The sequence below is a fragment of the Sphaeramia orbicularis genome, chromosome 3, assembly GCF_902148855.1.
Source record: "Sphaeramia orbicularis chromosome 3, fSphaOr1.1, whole genome shotgun sequence".
NCBI lineage: Eukaryota > Metazoa > Chordata > Actinopteri > Kurtiformes > Apogonidae > Sphaeramia > Sphaeramia orbicularis.
The window spans coordinates 53,388,120-53,401,905 of NC_043959.1; the positions used below are offsets into that span (position 1 = coordinate 53,388,120).

The 13,786-nt window shown below is 37.6% G+C and overlaps 1 protein-coding gene across 2 annotated transcripts in view; it reads left to right on the forward strand.

Moving 5' to 3' along the window:
* The window catches only part of LOC115414915 (glypican-6-like), a 201,354-nt gene that overhangs the window by 115,626 nt on the left and 71,942 nt on the right, over positions 1-13,786 (forward strand). For both annotated transcript variants that reach the window (XM_030128286.1, XM_030128281.1), the window contains exon 4: positions 13,571-13,736. In XM_030128286.1, coding sequence (XP_029984146.1) covers positions 13,571-13,736 — 166 coding nt within the window. The remainder of the gene's footprint in view (positions 1-13,570; positions 13,737-13,786) is intronic.

Sequence of the window (13,786 nt, forward strand, 5' to 3'; positions counted from 1 at the left end):
TTTCCACATTTTTTTAAGGATGTAAAAATTTTGATAATATAATTTTTTTCACTCTAAAACATAGAAATTAGACATACAGATTTTGGAATTGATATTTTTGTATTATTGTGTTAGTATTTTAATCATCCGGCCCACTGCAGGTCATATTGGGTTGTATGTGGCCCCTGAACGAACATGAGTTTGACACCCCTGATTTAACCCATAAAGACCCAGGGTCACTTTTGTAGTAGTTCCATAATTAATTTTTCTCTCTATTTAACCTTTCTTATGTGATTTATCAACATTTATTACAATTCTATCTTCTGTATTTTGCTTTTTATTCTATAAAAATCAGTTATTTTCCCATATTTAATTTACTGATCATGCAGATGTTCATAAAAGCTCAGATTAAAGTTAATTGTCATATCAGAAACAGAGAAAAATGAAGAAAATGTGACTTTCATGTACTTTCATGTGAATATTCATTACCTTTGTATTCATCACATTCATGAATTAAACCCAAAAAGACCCAGTGTTACTTTTGTAGCAGTTCCCAAATGACTTTTTCTCTGTATTTAACATTTCTTATGTGACTTATCATCATTTATTGTAATATTATCCTCTTTATTTCATGTTTTCCCAGCGAAAATCATGTATTTTCTTGTACTTAATCCACTGATCATGTAGATGTTCATAAAATCTCAGATTAAAGTTGAGGATTATTTTATTAGAAATAGAGAAAACAGAAGAAAAATGACTTTTTCAGCAAAGATATAAATAACTGAATATAAGCCAAGTGTGTCCATCCACTGTCATTGATCCAACTCCATGGGTTTTACTGGTGACTCAATGTTGTAGAAGATGACGGTGTTTCCATATTCACTACGGAGCCTCTGAACGCCCAAATGGGTCATATCTGATGACCATGAAAAGATGACAAACTGTATTTTGCACCAATTATTTACATGGATTGATTGGATTAGCGGATCAGAAGTTATTTGATATTTTATATTGGTAGATAATTTTGGTAGCCAGTGGTTGTTTAGGTCTTTATGGGTTAAAACTGAAGAGCCTAAAAGAACACATACTGAATGGGATGGTAAGTATGTTAAAATATTCAAGAAAATCATCCTCATTCATTTGTCTTATGAAGCTGTTTGTGTCTTCCCTAGTGACTGTACCATTACAGGTCACATCTTACATCTTTAGATTTTTATGCTGCGATTCAAAGTTTATGGTAGCACATCTTTATTTAACAAGCACTTAGGAAAGGCTGTCAGCACTGATGTCGTGACATTTGACCAGCAGCCGCTTGGCAGCCACCAGGGAGTCCCTGACGCTCAGGTCGGGCTGCAGATCTCCAGAGTCAGATGGACACGGTGTGAGTGCTGCGCTTTATTCCAGGAGGCACAAAGACAGATGGGTAACAATATAGTGTGCGCATGCTGTACCCACTAGAGATGCCGACTGGTTCATGGTACGCCGTGCGTAGTCACGGAGTAGCGCGGGTTTGGCTTTTAACATGTTTGCACTTGTCTTGGTAAATCAAAGAAACAGCCCAACTACTGCTTTCGACATGTCACCTAACATAGTACACGTCAGGGTAAATCAGCAGACGAGGCCCACGCATCGACAAAGACAGACACTTGGGCTGAGTCCTGTGGGTGGCCGGGGCCCCAGGAAGTACCACGGTCTGGTTTCATGGAAGCACAGTTGCTCACATGTGGATTATTCTGTCTGTAGCTAACATTTATTGATTTGACAGCAGCTGATTTTAGTGCGGTCTCTCCGGACTAGTCTTCGGCTCTGTCTTACATTTAACATGCAGGGTAGACTGTAAAGTTCACAGAGACGCACGGAGGAAAGGTGATTAGTGAAAGAACAAAGTGCTACGGAGCATGCTCCATCACCGATGACAGCTTTAGTGCATACAGTCGCATCGTGCTCACTTTGCAGCTGTATGTGCTAAGGGATTAATATTCACATCAAGTTCACACATTTATTTAGCTTAACTACTTTCCCATTCCCTAAAAGTATTTGTGAATTGTCATGTTTGTGGTTTTGTCACTTTGTGTGGATATTTCTCATGCTGTTCAAGCAAACTGTTTTTTGCCAAGGAAAACACAAACAGCATGTTTCAGCTGGACTAGGAGATTGTGTGAGTTTGTTGATTGTATTTACCAGCTTGTACAAATCATAATTACCCCGACAACCACCGAAAATATTCTAAGACACTCGCAAAGATGTTTAAATTCTACACTTGTATACTTTCAACCGAGTGGTTTCTTATACTAAGAACAAAAAAAGGTGATTTTTCAGCACCTTCACCAATGACCCATATAAGCATTTTCTGGTCTGACACCCCTGTGATTAAGGTGTGACTATGTTTAGGCAACTAAAACTACCTAGTTAAGATCACCTTCATGGTCAGAAGAAGCCATGCTTGAAAGGACAGTCAGTAAAGCTTGTTCATCACAGCAATTGTTCCCATGTTCCCAAGGCTCTTTTACTGCCACAATTTTTTTTTTTTTTTTTTTTCAGCCCTACCCAACGCATGACAACATTTCCAACATTCCTAATATTATTTAATTTATATAGAGATATGCACATTCATTTTGAAAATAAAGACTAACACAACTTTAACCTAATAAAGATACAGCTCTACCAAAAAAAACCTCCACAGTGTTCTTCATGAGTTTGTAGCTCAGGTTTGAACCACTTAAAAAAGAAAAAAAATAATTTAAACACTTTGTATGTAGTAAATAATCAGTACTTTAATAATTATTGGTGCTGCATATGCTTTTATATTTATTCCAATTGTAATGAATTTTATATTGATTGTGCTTTTGGGATGTTTAATGTACATTTTAGTTGTCTTTTGTTATAATTACAGCCTCTTCGTATTTATTTCATACTTGTGTAGTGCAAGTTTTCTGCCATGCCACCTACTATATTATGTTCAAGTAAGAAAGAGTCCTTATGATGTTTCCATCCATTAGATGAAACTAGTTCAGCTGCACCACAAAGCTTAAGTGCATGTAAAACTTAATTCCTACTAGCAATTGCAAGTAAGCATCAAAGAAAACAGGAAAAAACACACACTGCTCTCTAAAACGTACAAAATACCCTATGCGATAAGCAGCAGCTGTGCATTATGAGAATACAGTGAAAACATGTCATCACATGAAGGATATGTATGCGTGCAGAGTATGTATACAGTCATATGATAATAATAATCCCTGTCAATCATCACCTGTGACTGTCGAGTGTGTGAACACCCATCACACAGCTCTGTAAAAATGAGCGACTCCGGTTGCACTGCTGTTTCCTTTCTCGGCTTTAGTGTTGGTTTGTTGCAGGTGCGTGTGTCTGTGCAGAATTACACTTCCTTCATTCTTTCCTTTCCAGTTGTGTGAAAGGAAGGTGTGGGTGTATTTATTTGTGCTTCAGAGCATTACCACTGTAGAAGATAATGTTTTATTTCAGGTTCACCTCTTTTTTTCTTTTCTTTCTTTTTCAAATTCTGCTCTGTTTCCTCATTCACTGTGGTTTGCACTCTCTCTCGCTCATTAGGCAGGTTTCTGGCCAAATACATGGCAATTTTTAACCAAATTTATTAGAAAATCGGTAAAAGAAAATGCAAATTAATGTGCATTTTTACCCACTACTTTTATGTGAATATTCATTACCTTCTTATCAGGGCCAGATTAACACTTCATTGTACCCTGGGCAACAATATTCAAGGGCCCTATCATCACAACCCCAGGATCCCTATAATCTGGCAAAATACAGAATAAGTTCCAGGAATATATGTAAATATACCCCATACTTCAATATCTAACTATCATCAAATGCATTTTGATGTACAAATGTGTAAATGCTCGTAGAACTACAAGTGCACCACTATAGCCTCTTGTCAAGGCCACTCACTTGCATATGATGATATGAAAACAAAACACATTAGCATCAGTATAATCTAAAATTGATCCACTACATTAGAAAGAGAGGGAAGTGTCCTCCATTTTCACAAAAAATAAATAAGAAACCATTTCCAAAGTATCCAGTATATATTTAAGAACACTTTTTGCCAACACAAATGTATTGAATCGTCAGAAAAAGCCCACAGACAAAACACAAACATAATCTGATAGACTCAGATATGAATTTTAACTCTTTCCCCGCCAGAGCATTTTCCAGTGAGTTGGTAGCCAGCGCCAGCCTTTTTGGTCATTTTCACTAATCTTTGGAGGCTCACTGAAAATGTTGTGTTAGGAGTATGTGAACACTGAATACATCAAAAGAAAGAACAGAACTTCAACTTTTAAACACAAAAAACGATTTTATTCTATCTTCATTCGTTCGTGAGATATGAATATTTGAATATTGGTCATTTTCAGGAAAAAAATGAATTTAGAGCAAAAAACTGAGAAAATTGAATTTTTTCTAAGACATTGATTTTCAAGATAAAACTGATTTCCTATTTACATTTTTGACTCTTTCTTCTTTACCAACCGTAACACTGTATTCAAAATCACAAAATAAAATAATTATAACAACAATAATAATAACAAACAGCTCTAAGATATCCCATCATTCCGCAAAATGTTAGTGGAATCCACACCAAACTTTAGACCAAACATCTTCTAAAGCACCAGGTTCCTTCTAAACTTTACACTTTGACATACATCAGTTATAAGTAACAACATATTAGTTTAGCTTTTTGATATAAACACTTCAATATTCCTCATTTTCAAGAAAAAAAGAAACAAATTCACTAAATACTGCAGATTTCTGGCCTTTCTTTGGCTGCACCACATCCTCCTGTTGGACCACCTGCTGTGTTTGATCTGTAAATAATTATATGGACATGTAGTTATTTATCTTTGGATGAATATATGTATTTATTTATTTATTTCATACAAAAGCTAAATCCAACAGTGTCTTACCTCTGTCCCTGCTGACATTCTACAGCTGAATCTGTTCTGTGTCCTCAGTCTGAATCTGAACTCACTCTAACAGATGAACACTAGCTGTCCTTTGTCTTGTCCCACGTCTGGTTGTCTGTCTTCTCCTTGAATGTCCCCTAGAAATGTCTCTTTCTCTCTTCCTCCTGTCTGTCATTTTCTCCGTGTCGCTCCGTGAACCCCCCCCCCCCCCCCCCATCTCCGTGTCGGACCTGAGCCGCTCCGTGTTTCCCGTGTTCCGTGTCCGTCTCCCTCACCTTCTATTTCTCCGTTCCTGTCTCTAAATGGTTCTTCTGTAGCTCCATCACATATTGAACTGTCAGACTCTGTCTCCATAATCATCTTTAAGGCTTTTGAAACTGCGCGCGGTTCCTGCACAGTCTGCACTTCCTCATTCAGTGACTGCCGCTGGATGCGTTGCCATGGGATACGGAGACTCCTGTGCAAAAGCGTTTAACCCGGTCCTTCATTTTTCCGAAAAAACTGCTTAACTGTTTGTTTTTGGACTAAGGAAAGTATTTCACATGATCCGCAACACCTCCAACTATAGCATAACAGTGAAAACACGGATTGACGGAAAATCTCGTCATTGGCGAAGAAAGAGTTAAACAGAAATCCACTTGTCACCTCAGAATTCAACAAGAGAGTTAAATAAGTGCAATGTAAACATCGTTTTGATTCGCGTACGTATGTCGCATAGTTCTTGACGTCTCACATCCCGCTCAGTGCACGCACGTTGATTTGCGTCACAGCTGATTTGCTTTTTGGACTGACCAATGAGGACAGGGTCTCAGCTCACGGTCACAGACAGCAGGAGCAGGGTTTCTGTGCAGTGCAATAGCTCCGGACAGCGGACAGTTTCATTTATAAGCAAAAGATAACCAGATATTTTCGTTATGCCCGAGCTACCCAGGGCCCTTCAGACATCGTGGGCCCCTGGGCAATTGCCCAGTTGCCCATATGGTTAATCCGGGCTTGCTTCTTATTCATCACATTCATGGTTTAACCCCATAAAGACCCGTGTTACTTTTGTGACAATTCCCAAATTACTTTTTCTCAGTATTTAACCTTTCTTATGTGACTTATCACCATTTATTGTAATATTATCCACTTCATTTCATGTTTTTCCAGCAGAAATCATGTATTTTCTTGTATTTAATCCACTGATCATGTAGATGTTCATAAAAGCTCAGGTTAAAGTTGAGGGTTATTATATTAGAAATAGAGAAAAGTGAAGAAAAAAATACTTTTTCAGCAAATATATAAAAAACTGAATATAAACCAAGTGTGTCCATCATTAACAAACCCTATGGGTTTTACTGGTGAATCAAAATTGTAGAAGATGATGGTGTTTCCACGCTCACTACAGAGCCTCTGAACGTCCAAATGGGTCATATCTGATGACCATGAAAAGATGACAAACTGTATTTTACACCAATTATGTATTGATTGGACTAGTGGATCAACACAGATTAAACAGTTTACATCAGTAGTTGGTTTTGATCAACAGTAGATGTTTGGGTCTTTATGGGTTGTAGCGCCACATTATATAATAATGGTGCAATATGTAATAATGCAATAATTTTTCACCTCATTATGTAATAACACCACGTTTTATAATAAACTTTGTCACATTTTGTAATATTTTATATGTATTGTGTCTTCCCAGTTTTGTTGCACCAGTAAGTTTCTTGTCAGTAATACTTAATTAGTGCAGCTTTTTCTAGCTTGCAAACACATTCTCCATTATAATGAATACAGTTCCATTTGATTTTAGTTTGACAAATGAAACATCCTACTAGTTTTTAAAATTAATTCAAATTAAGCTGGAATGCTTACTGCTGTTCTGCTGGTATGATGCTTTTTCCAGTCAAGGTATCAGTTTTGATGGTTTATTACATAATACACCAAATTATTACATGTTCTTTAAAAAAAAAAAAGTGCTACACCTGCATTTTGTAATAACTGTTGTAATATGTAATAAGTTATTACAAATGCAGCAAAGTTTATTACAAAATGCATTCAAGAATTTGATTACAAAATGTGGCATATAATTATAAAACGTGTTATTGCATAATGAGGTGAAAAATTATCCCATTATTACATATTGCACCATTATTACGTAATGCAGCACAGCATGTGCTAATGTTAGATATTTTATACAGTAACAGACATGTCTAAGCTGCTGATTTTACATTACATTCTCCTCATTATGCCACACAAGCAGAAACACACATCCTTAAATGTGTTTCCATTGCTATTTTATCCATACCCCAACTTCTCTAACTTTGCTACCATTCCCAAGTGTCAAAGTTTTTTTTCCACAACATTTTTTATGTGCAAATTGAAAATGAAAAGCAGTTGGATCTAAACACACCTATTATAAAGGGAGGAAGGGTGAAGTTTGAAGAGTTTGTTGGCATGAATGATTAGTCTGAAGTTTCAAGTTTATTTGTCATATGCGTTCAGGGTACCAGTACCATGACAATGAAACACAGTGTGCCCTGGCTCTCTCTCTGCCTGTTATTAAAAAATAAATAACAATAGCAATCACAGCAACAATAAAAATACTTAACAATAAATAGCACTAGCCCTCCTATTGTAATACAAAAACACAAAATAAATAAATACAATTATAAAAGCTGTAAGTCAGTGTAAATCTGCTTTAGGATTACATGTTATACCTTAAAGCGTCACGTCTTTACTGTAGTTTGCTCTTCTTTGGAACCTGTTTTCTGATTGGTTTAGTTAAAAGATGATTTGAACAGTACAACAGAAGGATACTCTAAATGGCACCTGAAACTTTTTAGCACATTTTCTGTGTTAAATAATTGTTTCTGGATTTTATCCCCATCTCCTTAGAAGTAATCCTTTGGTTTGGCAGACATAAAATGTTACTGATGTTCGATGCAAGTAGGTGTGTGTTTCTCTTGGTGGCAGATGGTAGTCTTATTTGCACAGTGACAGATCACTCATATTGCCATTGACACTAATGGCTGTGGAATTGAGTGGGGACACTGGGGCAGCAATGCAGTCTTACATCCATGTCCAATCAGTGCAAAGCATCACAACCTGTCACAATAATTATGACAGAACTATTGAGGCAGTTTTTTGGCCCCAGTCTCACTGTCCCACTAGTGTTCCCCTTGATTGGCCTTGGTAGCTTGCAAAGTCATTGTCATTTCTCACAACTTCATTACTTGGTGGCACAAAGCAATTTCTATCGTCTGTGCTCTTCCCACTCTGTTACCCCTAAAGGGAGTTCACGCCATATGTGCATGACAACACCCTGTCGGATAGACAAGGTGATGTCTAATAAGGATGTCTTTTTGTGTTATATCATGTTACGACACGGGAACTTATGTTTTTATTATAATGATGTGCGTTGCCTATCATGATGAGCTAAAGTTATCTGTATGTCAAGCGGCCAGCAGTGGATTGGGGTGAGTGTAATGGTTCTTAACGATGGCCTTTAAGGAATGAACATTAGAAATGGCATGTTTTATGACTGCACAGGCTCATTGGATTTATAATGTTACATTTCTAATTCTCAGTAAAGTTAATGCTCACTTCAGGAGCCCGACTGAACAGCTGACCACATCTTTAGCAGCGGGCTAATGATGAGGCCGGCGTTTAAGTACCGTTCTGCTCTCATTTGCTGCTGTATTTTTCCACAAAGCACACACACATTGACATCTATAAAGCACACACACACATGCGTATTCTCTCCATGCAGGGTTAGTATAGCACTTAAACATCAGATGAGTAGATTAGTGTGTTAATCTGACTCTGGATCTTACGAATATGGTTCTCTAGTCTTACCCTCAGCCTGCTGTGAAATATTCCATCCACTCAGCTGTAAATAAGTGCTAACAAGATTATCAGATTATCCTTCATCCAGGGTACCCTGCGACTGCTGGGCACAGTGACAGCAGTGATGTAAAAACCGCTGTAAGATAATTATGTTAGGAGGCACCATTTTAACCATTTTAATGCAAATTTTCCAAAGGCTCACAAAGCTCAGGGACGTCTTAAAACACTTTTCTTATTTGCAGTGTGGAATATATTTCTTTGGTCACCACGAAAAAGTTGCACTACACATTGGAGAAGTTAAAAAAAAAAAAAAAAAAAAAAAAAGCTCGTGTGTGTGTTTTTCCCCTCATATTTCTTAAATGGGCTGTCAAAAACTGGGCCAAGTTTAATTAAATTGACAGAAACAGATTAACCTCACAAGTTTTTTTTTTTTAATTATTTAATATTATCATGCATAAATACTGTACTTCAATGTACACGCTGGAAGGAAAAAGAACATCATGGTTTTAAATTGAACAAAATGACATTTGGAATGACTGATGTGGAGAAGTTGATATAGTAGAGTGAATTTTCATTTAGCTTTTCTGTAATGCTGCCATCATTTTTATCATAGCAATGGAGCAGTGAATTTATTATGCCGGTGTATTCCAAAGTCATCATGTCAACTAATTTTTGTTTTATGATTGTGGTTTAAACTGGATTTAATGTCCTTGCTCAGGTGCAGTTCCAGGACTGAGCCAAATACAAGCTCTCTGTCTCTTTTCCCACTGTCACTTTAGCAAATATATTTGTATGCAAATCAGCTTTGGAATTAAAATGATTCAGAAAGCTTTTGTAGGGAAGCAACATTCACAGGGAAACAATATTTAACCCTCTAGAGTGGGAGAGAGATTGAGATATACAGAGATGCAGGTGGATGTCTAAAAACTGTGTCTTTATAGTTGCAGTAGACCAGTGAACTGGGTTTCGCAGGTATTTGATACACGGATTCATGTGTGATATTGATTTTGTCAATAGAGGATGTTAAGTATAGAGGCATAAATTGACCGAAGTGGAATCTAAAGGTTAGAGCTGTTATGTGGGTGGTCACTGGAGACTGAAAAAGCAATTCAAGTCAGACAGTAAATAAGGTAAGATGGACAAAATTACCTGGTTTTATAAGCAATAAACACAATATTAACATAGAAATTCCTTATCTTAAAATATCCATCAGTTCAAATCTGCAATAGATGTCCGTATTGTATAAGAAGCTGCTTATTCCGGAGAAAATACTGAGACTGGCATGTACTTGGTTGTGTTTCTCTGTCCAAATATGGTGATAGCACCTGCACCTTCTGTTTGTCTGTTTGTGTCTTGTCCGGTTTTCCCTCCGTCTGTTTCACCTGCGTCTGTCTTGCTGTTAGTGTTTGTTTCTGTGTCTTTGGCAGCATTGTTGGCTGTCTCCACAACCTGTTCTTTCTCTGTTTACTCTTCTTTTTCCTTTTTTCACTTCTCCCTACAGCACAGCCTGTGAAATAGATAAAGGGAAAATTAACAGTATGTGCAAAGTCTGATGTCGCTGAGGATCAGAGTCAGTTATAGCAGTGTGAGCAAAGAGGATGCAGGGTAATACGTATCAGACACCGCTTAGAAAAGATATGCGTTGTTTTTGTTTTACATTTCTGATATAACCCCACATAAGTATCCACAATGCTGCGTATAGCTGCTTATTTTCAGCCGTGTCAGCTGGAAAACGTGTTCAATCAAATGAACGTTGTTTGTGAAAATTTCCCATATGTTAACCACACTCCTGCAGTGAACTAAACAATTTAGAAGAACACATACCAGCAGATGACATGGAGCGAAGGAATTGACAGCTAGCAACCTAGTTTAATGGCCTTCTTACAAGCCATGGCGTGATGTCAGTGGCAGATTGCAAATGTCAAAGATGGTTCATTTGATCCTCATTGCAGCAGTGGAAGCAAATACACTATTAGCGAACATCTCTCTGTCTTTGCCCTTCTCTCTTCCTTCGTCTTTCTTGTTTTCTCTAATCGCCTTTGCTTTTCTCAGTCACACACATGGACAAACACATTTGGTGGTCAGGGCATTGTTCTAGTAAAATCAAAGACAAAGTTAAAAAAAAAACGAAAAAAAAAAAACGAAAAAAAAAAACACATTTAAGCTGGACATTGTGTCATAGAACAGCCTCAGATGTTACCACAGTAAAAGTGCTCTGACAGTGTTTCATTTTTTTCGGTTCACACTCTCTTTTATCTTCACCTTTATTGATACCACCAAGCTTAGTGCTGTCTCTCTCACCACTTTATTTTGTGGTGCTCTGCTTTACAGTATCAGTATTAATGCACTGTGAAAACTAATTATATCTCAATAACAGTGATTTTTTTTTTTTTCTCAGTGACACCTTAGAACACATTAAAGATAACGGTGTTTTGTTTTGTTTTGTTTTTCAAACAACCTTTGCTTTTGATAGCAAATAATTCTGTTTTGTTGGGTTCTGCTACTTCTAATACATAATCTTTTAAACAATAAAAATCATCTCATGTTGTTTGTAACACTGACCAGTCCACCAACCCTCAACATACACACACACACATAAATAGAAATCTCCAGAGTACATACTGGACAAAATCTAAAGTCAAGTATGAATACAAAGGCTGACAGGCCAATTATCAGATGTACTCTTCGTTCTGCATCCCCACCTCTGAAGGGAAGCAGATGTGAGAATCCTGTCACTTTCATTCAAGCTGGTGCGCTGACAAGACCCGACAACAAAAGGCAGAGCCTTCACAAAGCGTGGAGATGGACAGAGTTGTAAACCTCTTTTTGTCACGCAGTTTTATCTGGTTGGGCTTGCACATTTCAGGCTTCAGAAGAGGTGATGGACTGTGAAAGGGTTTGTCAAAAGTTGAAACTTACTTTTTCCTTTACATTAATTTGGGAGTTGAGTTCCGTAGTTGGAGTAGTGTAGTATAGGAGGAGGAGGAGGAGGAGGAGGAGGAGGAGGAGGAGGAGGAGGAGGAGGAGGAGGAGGAGGAGGAGGAGGAGGAGGAGGAGGAGGAGGAGGAGGAGGAGGAGGAGGAGGAGGAGGAGGAGGAGGAGGAGGAGGAGGAGGAGGAGGAGGAGGAGGAGGAGGAGGAGGAGGAGGGAGGGATAGTAGTAGTAGTAGAAGTTGTAGTAGTAGGAAAAATAGTCGTAGTAGTTGGAATAGTAGTAGTCGTAGTAGTTGGAATAGTAGTAGTCGTAGTAGTTGGAATAGTAGTAGTCGTAGTAGTTGGAATAGTAGTAGTCGTAGTAGTTGGAATAGTAGTAGTCGTAGTAGTTGGAATAGTAGTAGTAGTAGTAGTTGGAATAGTAGTAGTAGTAGTAGTTGGAATAGTAGTAGTAGTAGTAGTAGAAGTAGTAGTTGTAGGAAGAGGAGTAGGAGTAGGGATAATAGTAGTAGTCGTAGTAAAAGTAGTATAGTAATAGTAGGAGTAGTAAGAGTAGTAGTAGGAAAAGTAGTAGTGGTATAGCAGGAGTAGTAGGAATAATAGTAGTAGGAGGAGGAGGAGGGATAGTAGTAGTAGTTGTAGTAACAGTAGTATAGTAGTAGTAGTAGTAGTAGCCGTAGTAGGAGAAGTAGTGGTTGTAGGAGGAGGAGTAGTAGTAGGAGAAGGGATAGTAGTTGTAGTCGTAGTAAAAGTAGTATAGTTGTAGTAGTAGTAGTCATAGTAGGAGTAGTAGTAGGAGTAGTAAGAGTAGTAGTAGGAAAAGTAGTAGTAGTAGTTGGAATAGTAATAGTAGTAGTGGTAGTAGTAGAAGTAGTAGTTGTAGGAGGAGGAGTAGTAGTAGGGATAGTAGTAGTAGTCGTAGTAAAAGTAGTATAGTAGTAGTAAGAGTAGTAGTAGGAAAAAGTAGTAGGAGTAATAGTAGCCTAGTTGTAGCAGTAATAGTAGTAGTAGCAGTAGAAGTAACCTTGTCGTTGTCGAAATAGTAGTTGTAGTCGTCGCAGGAGTTATAGTAGCCTCGTCGTAGTAGTAGTAGTAACCTAGTCGTAGTAGGAATAGTAGTAGGAATAGTAGTAGTAATAGTAGTAGTTGTTTTAGGAATAGTAATAGTAGGTTAATTTCAACATTTCAACTTTTACAAATTATGCTGATTTGTAAAACTAACCATAAATCTACTTTGCTAAAAATAGTGCCTATGCCTTAAATTCATTGTGAGGAAATGGAGTTTGTCATTGAAGGATCCATGATGTCTTTGGTCTTACTTTATCAGGTAGGGGTGGATATCAAACAGTCATAATCCAGAATTTTTCCATCAAAGACACATGTCGATTTAGGAAACAAATGTGGTTATGGAAAGGTTTGGTTGGTTTAAATATTAATAAATACATTGTAAGTCCATTTTTTTCTGACTCAGCCAACTGCTTTTACTGACTAAACCAACCCATAATGTTGTTTTCAAGGCCAGCTAAGTGTAAATGAAGTTTTTCAGTGAATAATTTACATTTATTTTCATCAATATTGTCACCACTTTGAAACTCTGTTAACCACGTCAAAACAAAATGCAATGTAAGTGATGTTTCTAATGAGACGTACTTGGTTACAGATTGTTGAATGCAGTTTCTGTGAGACCGGGTTTTAATGGTTGTGGGATTATTTGATTGTCTTGAAAATGTCACTTATGATGAGCAACGCCTCTGTTTCTGCCTTTACAGCTTCTTATATCATTGTACATGTCATACAGCCTGGTCGAACACACTGGCTTGGACTAAAAGCACTTTTAAAAGCCTTGACATTTGACGCTGATAGACCTCTTTTCTCCTGCAGGTGAATGTAGCTCCAGCGTGTGTCAGAGCCTTAACCAAGATGCTGTACTGTCCGTACTGTCGCGGCATGCCCGGCCTCAAACCCTGTCACAACTACTGTCACAACGTTATGAGAGGATGTCTAGCAAACCAGGCAGACCTTGATGCTGAATGGAACCTCTTTATTGGTAAGAAGAAAACTAGTGTATTCTGATTCAGACTAAGGAACCTTGTGCTT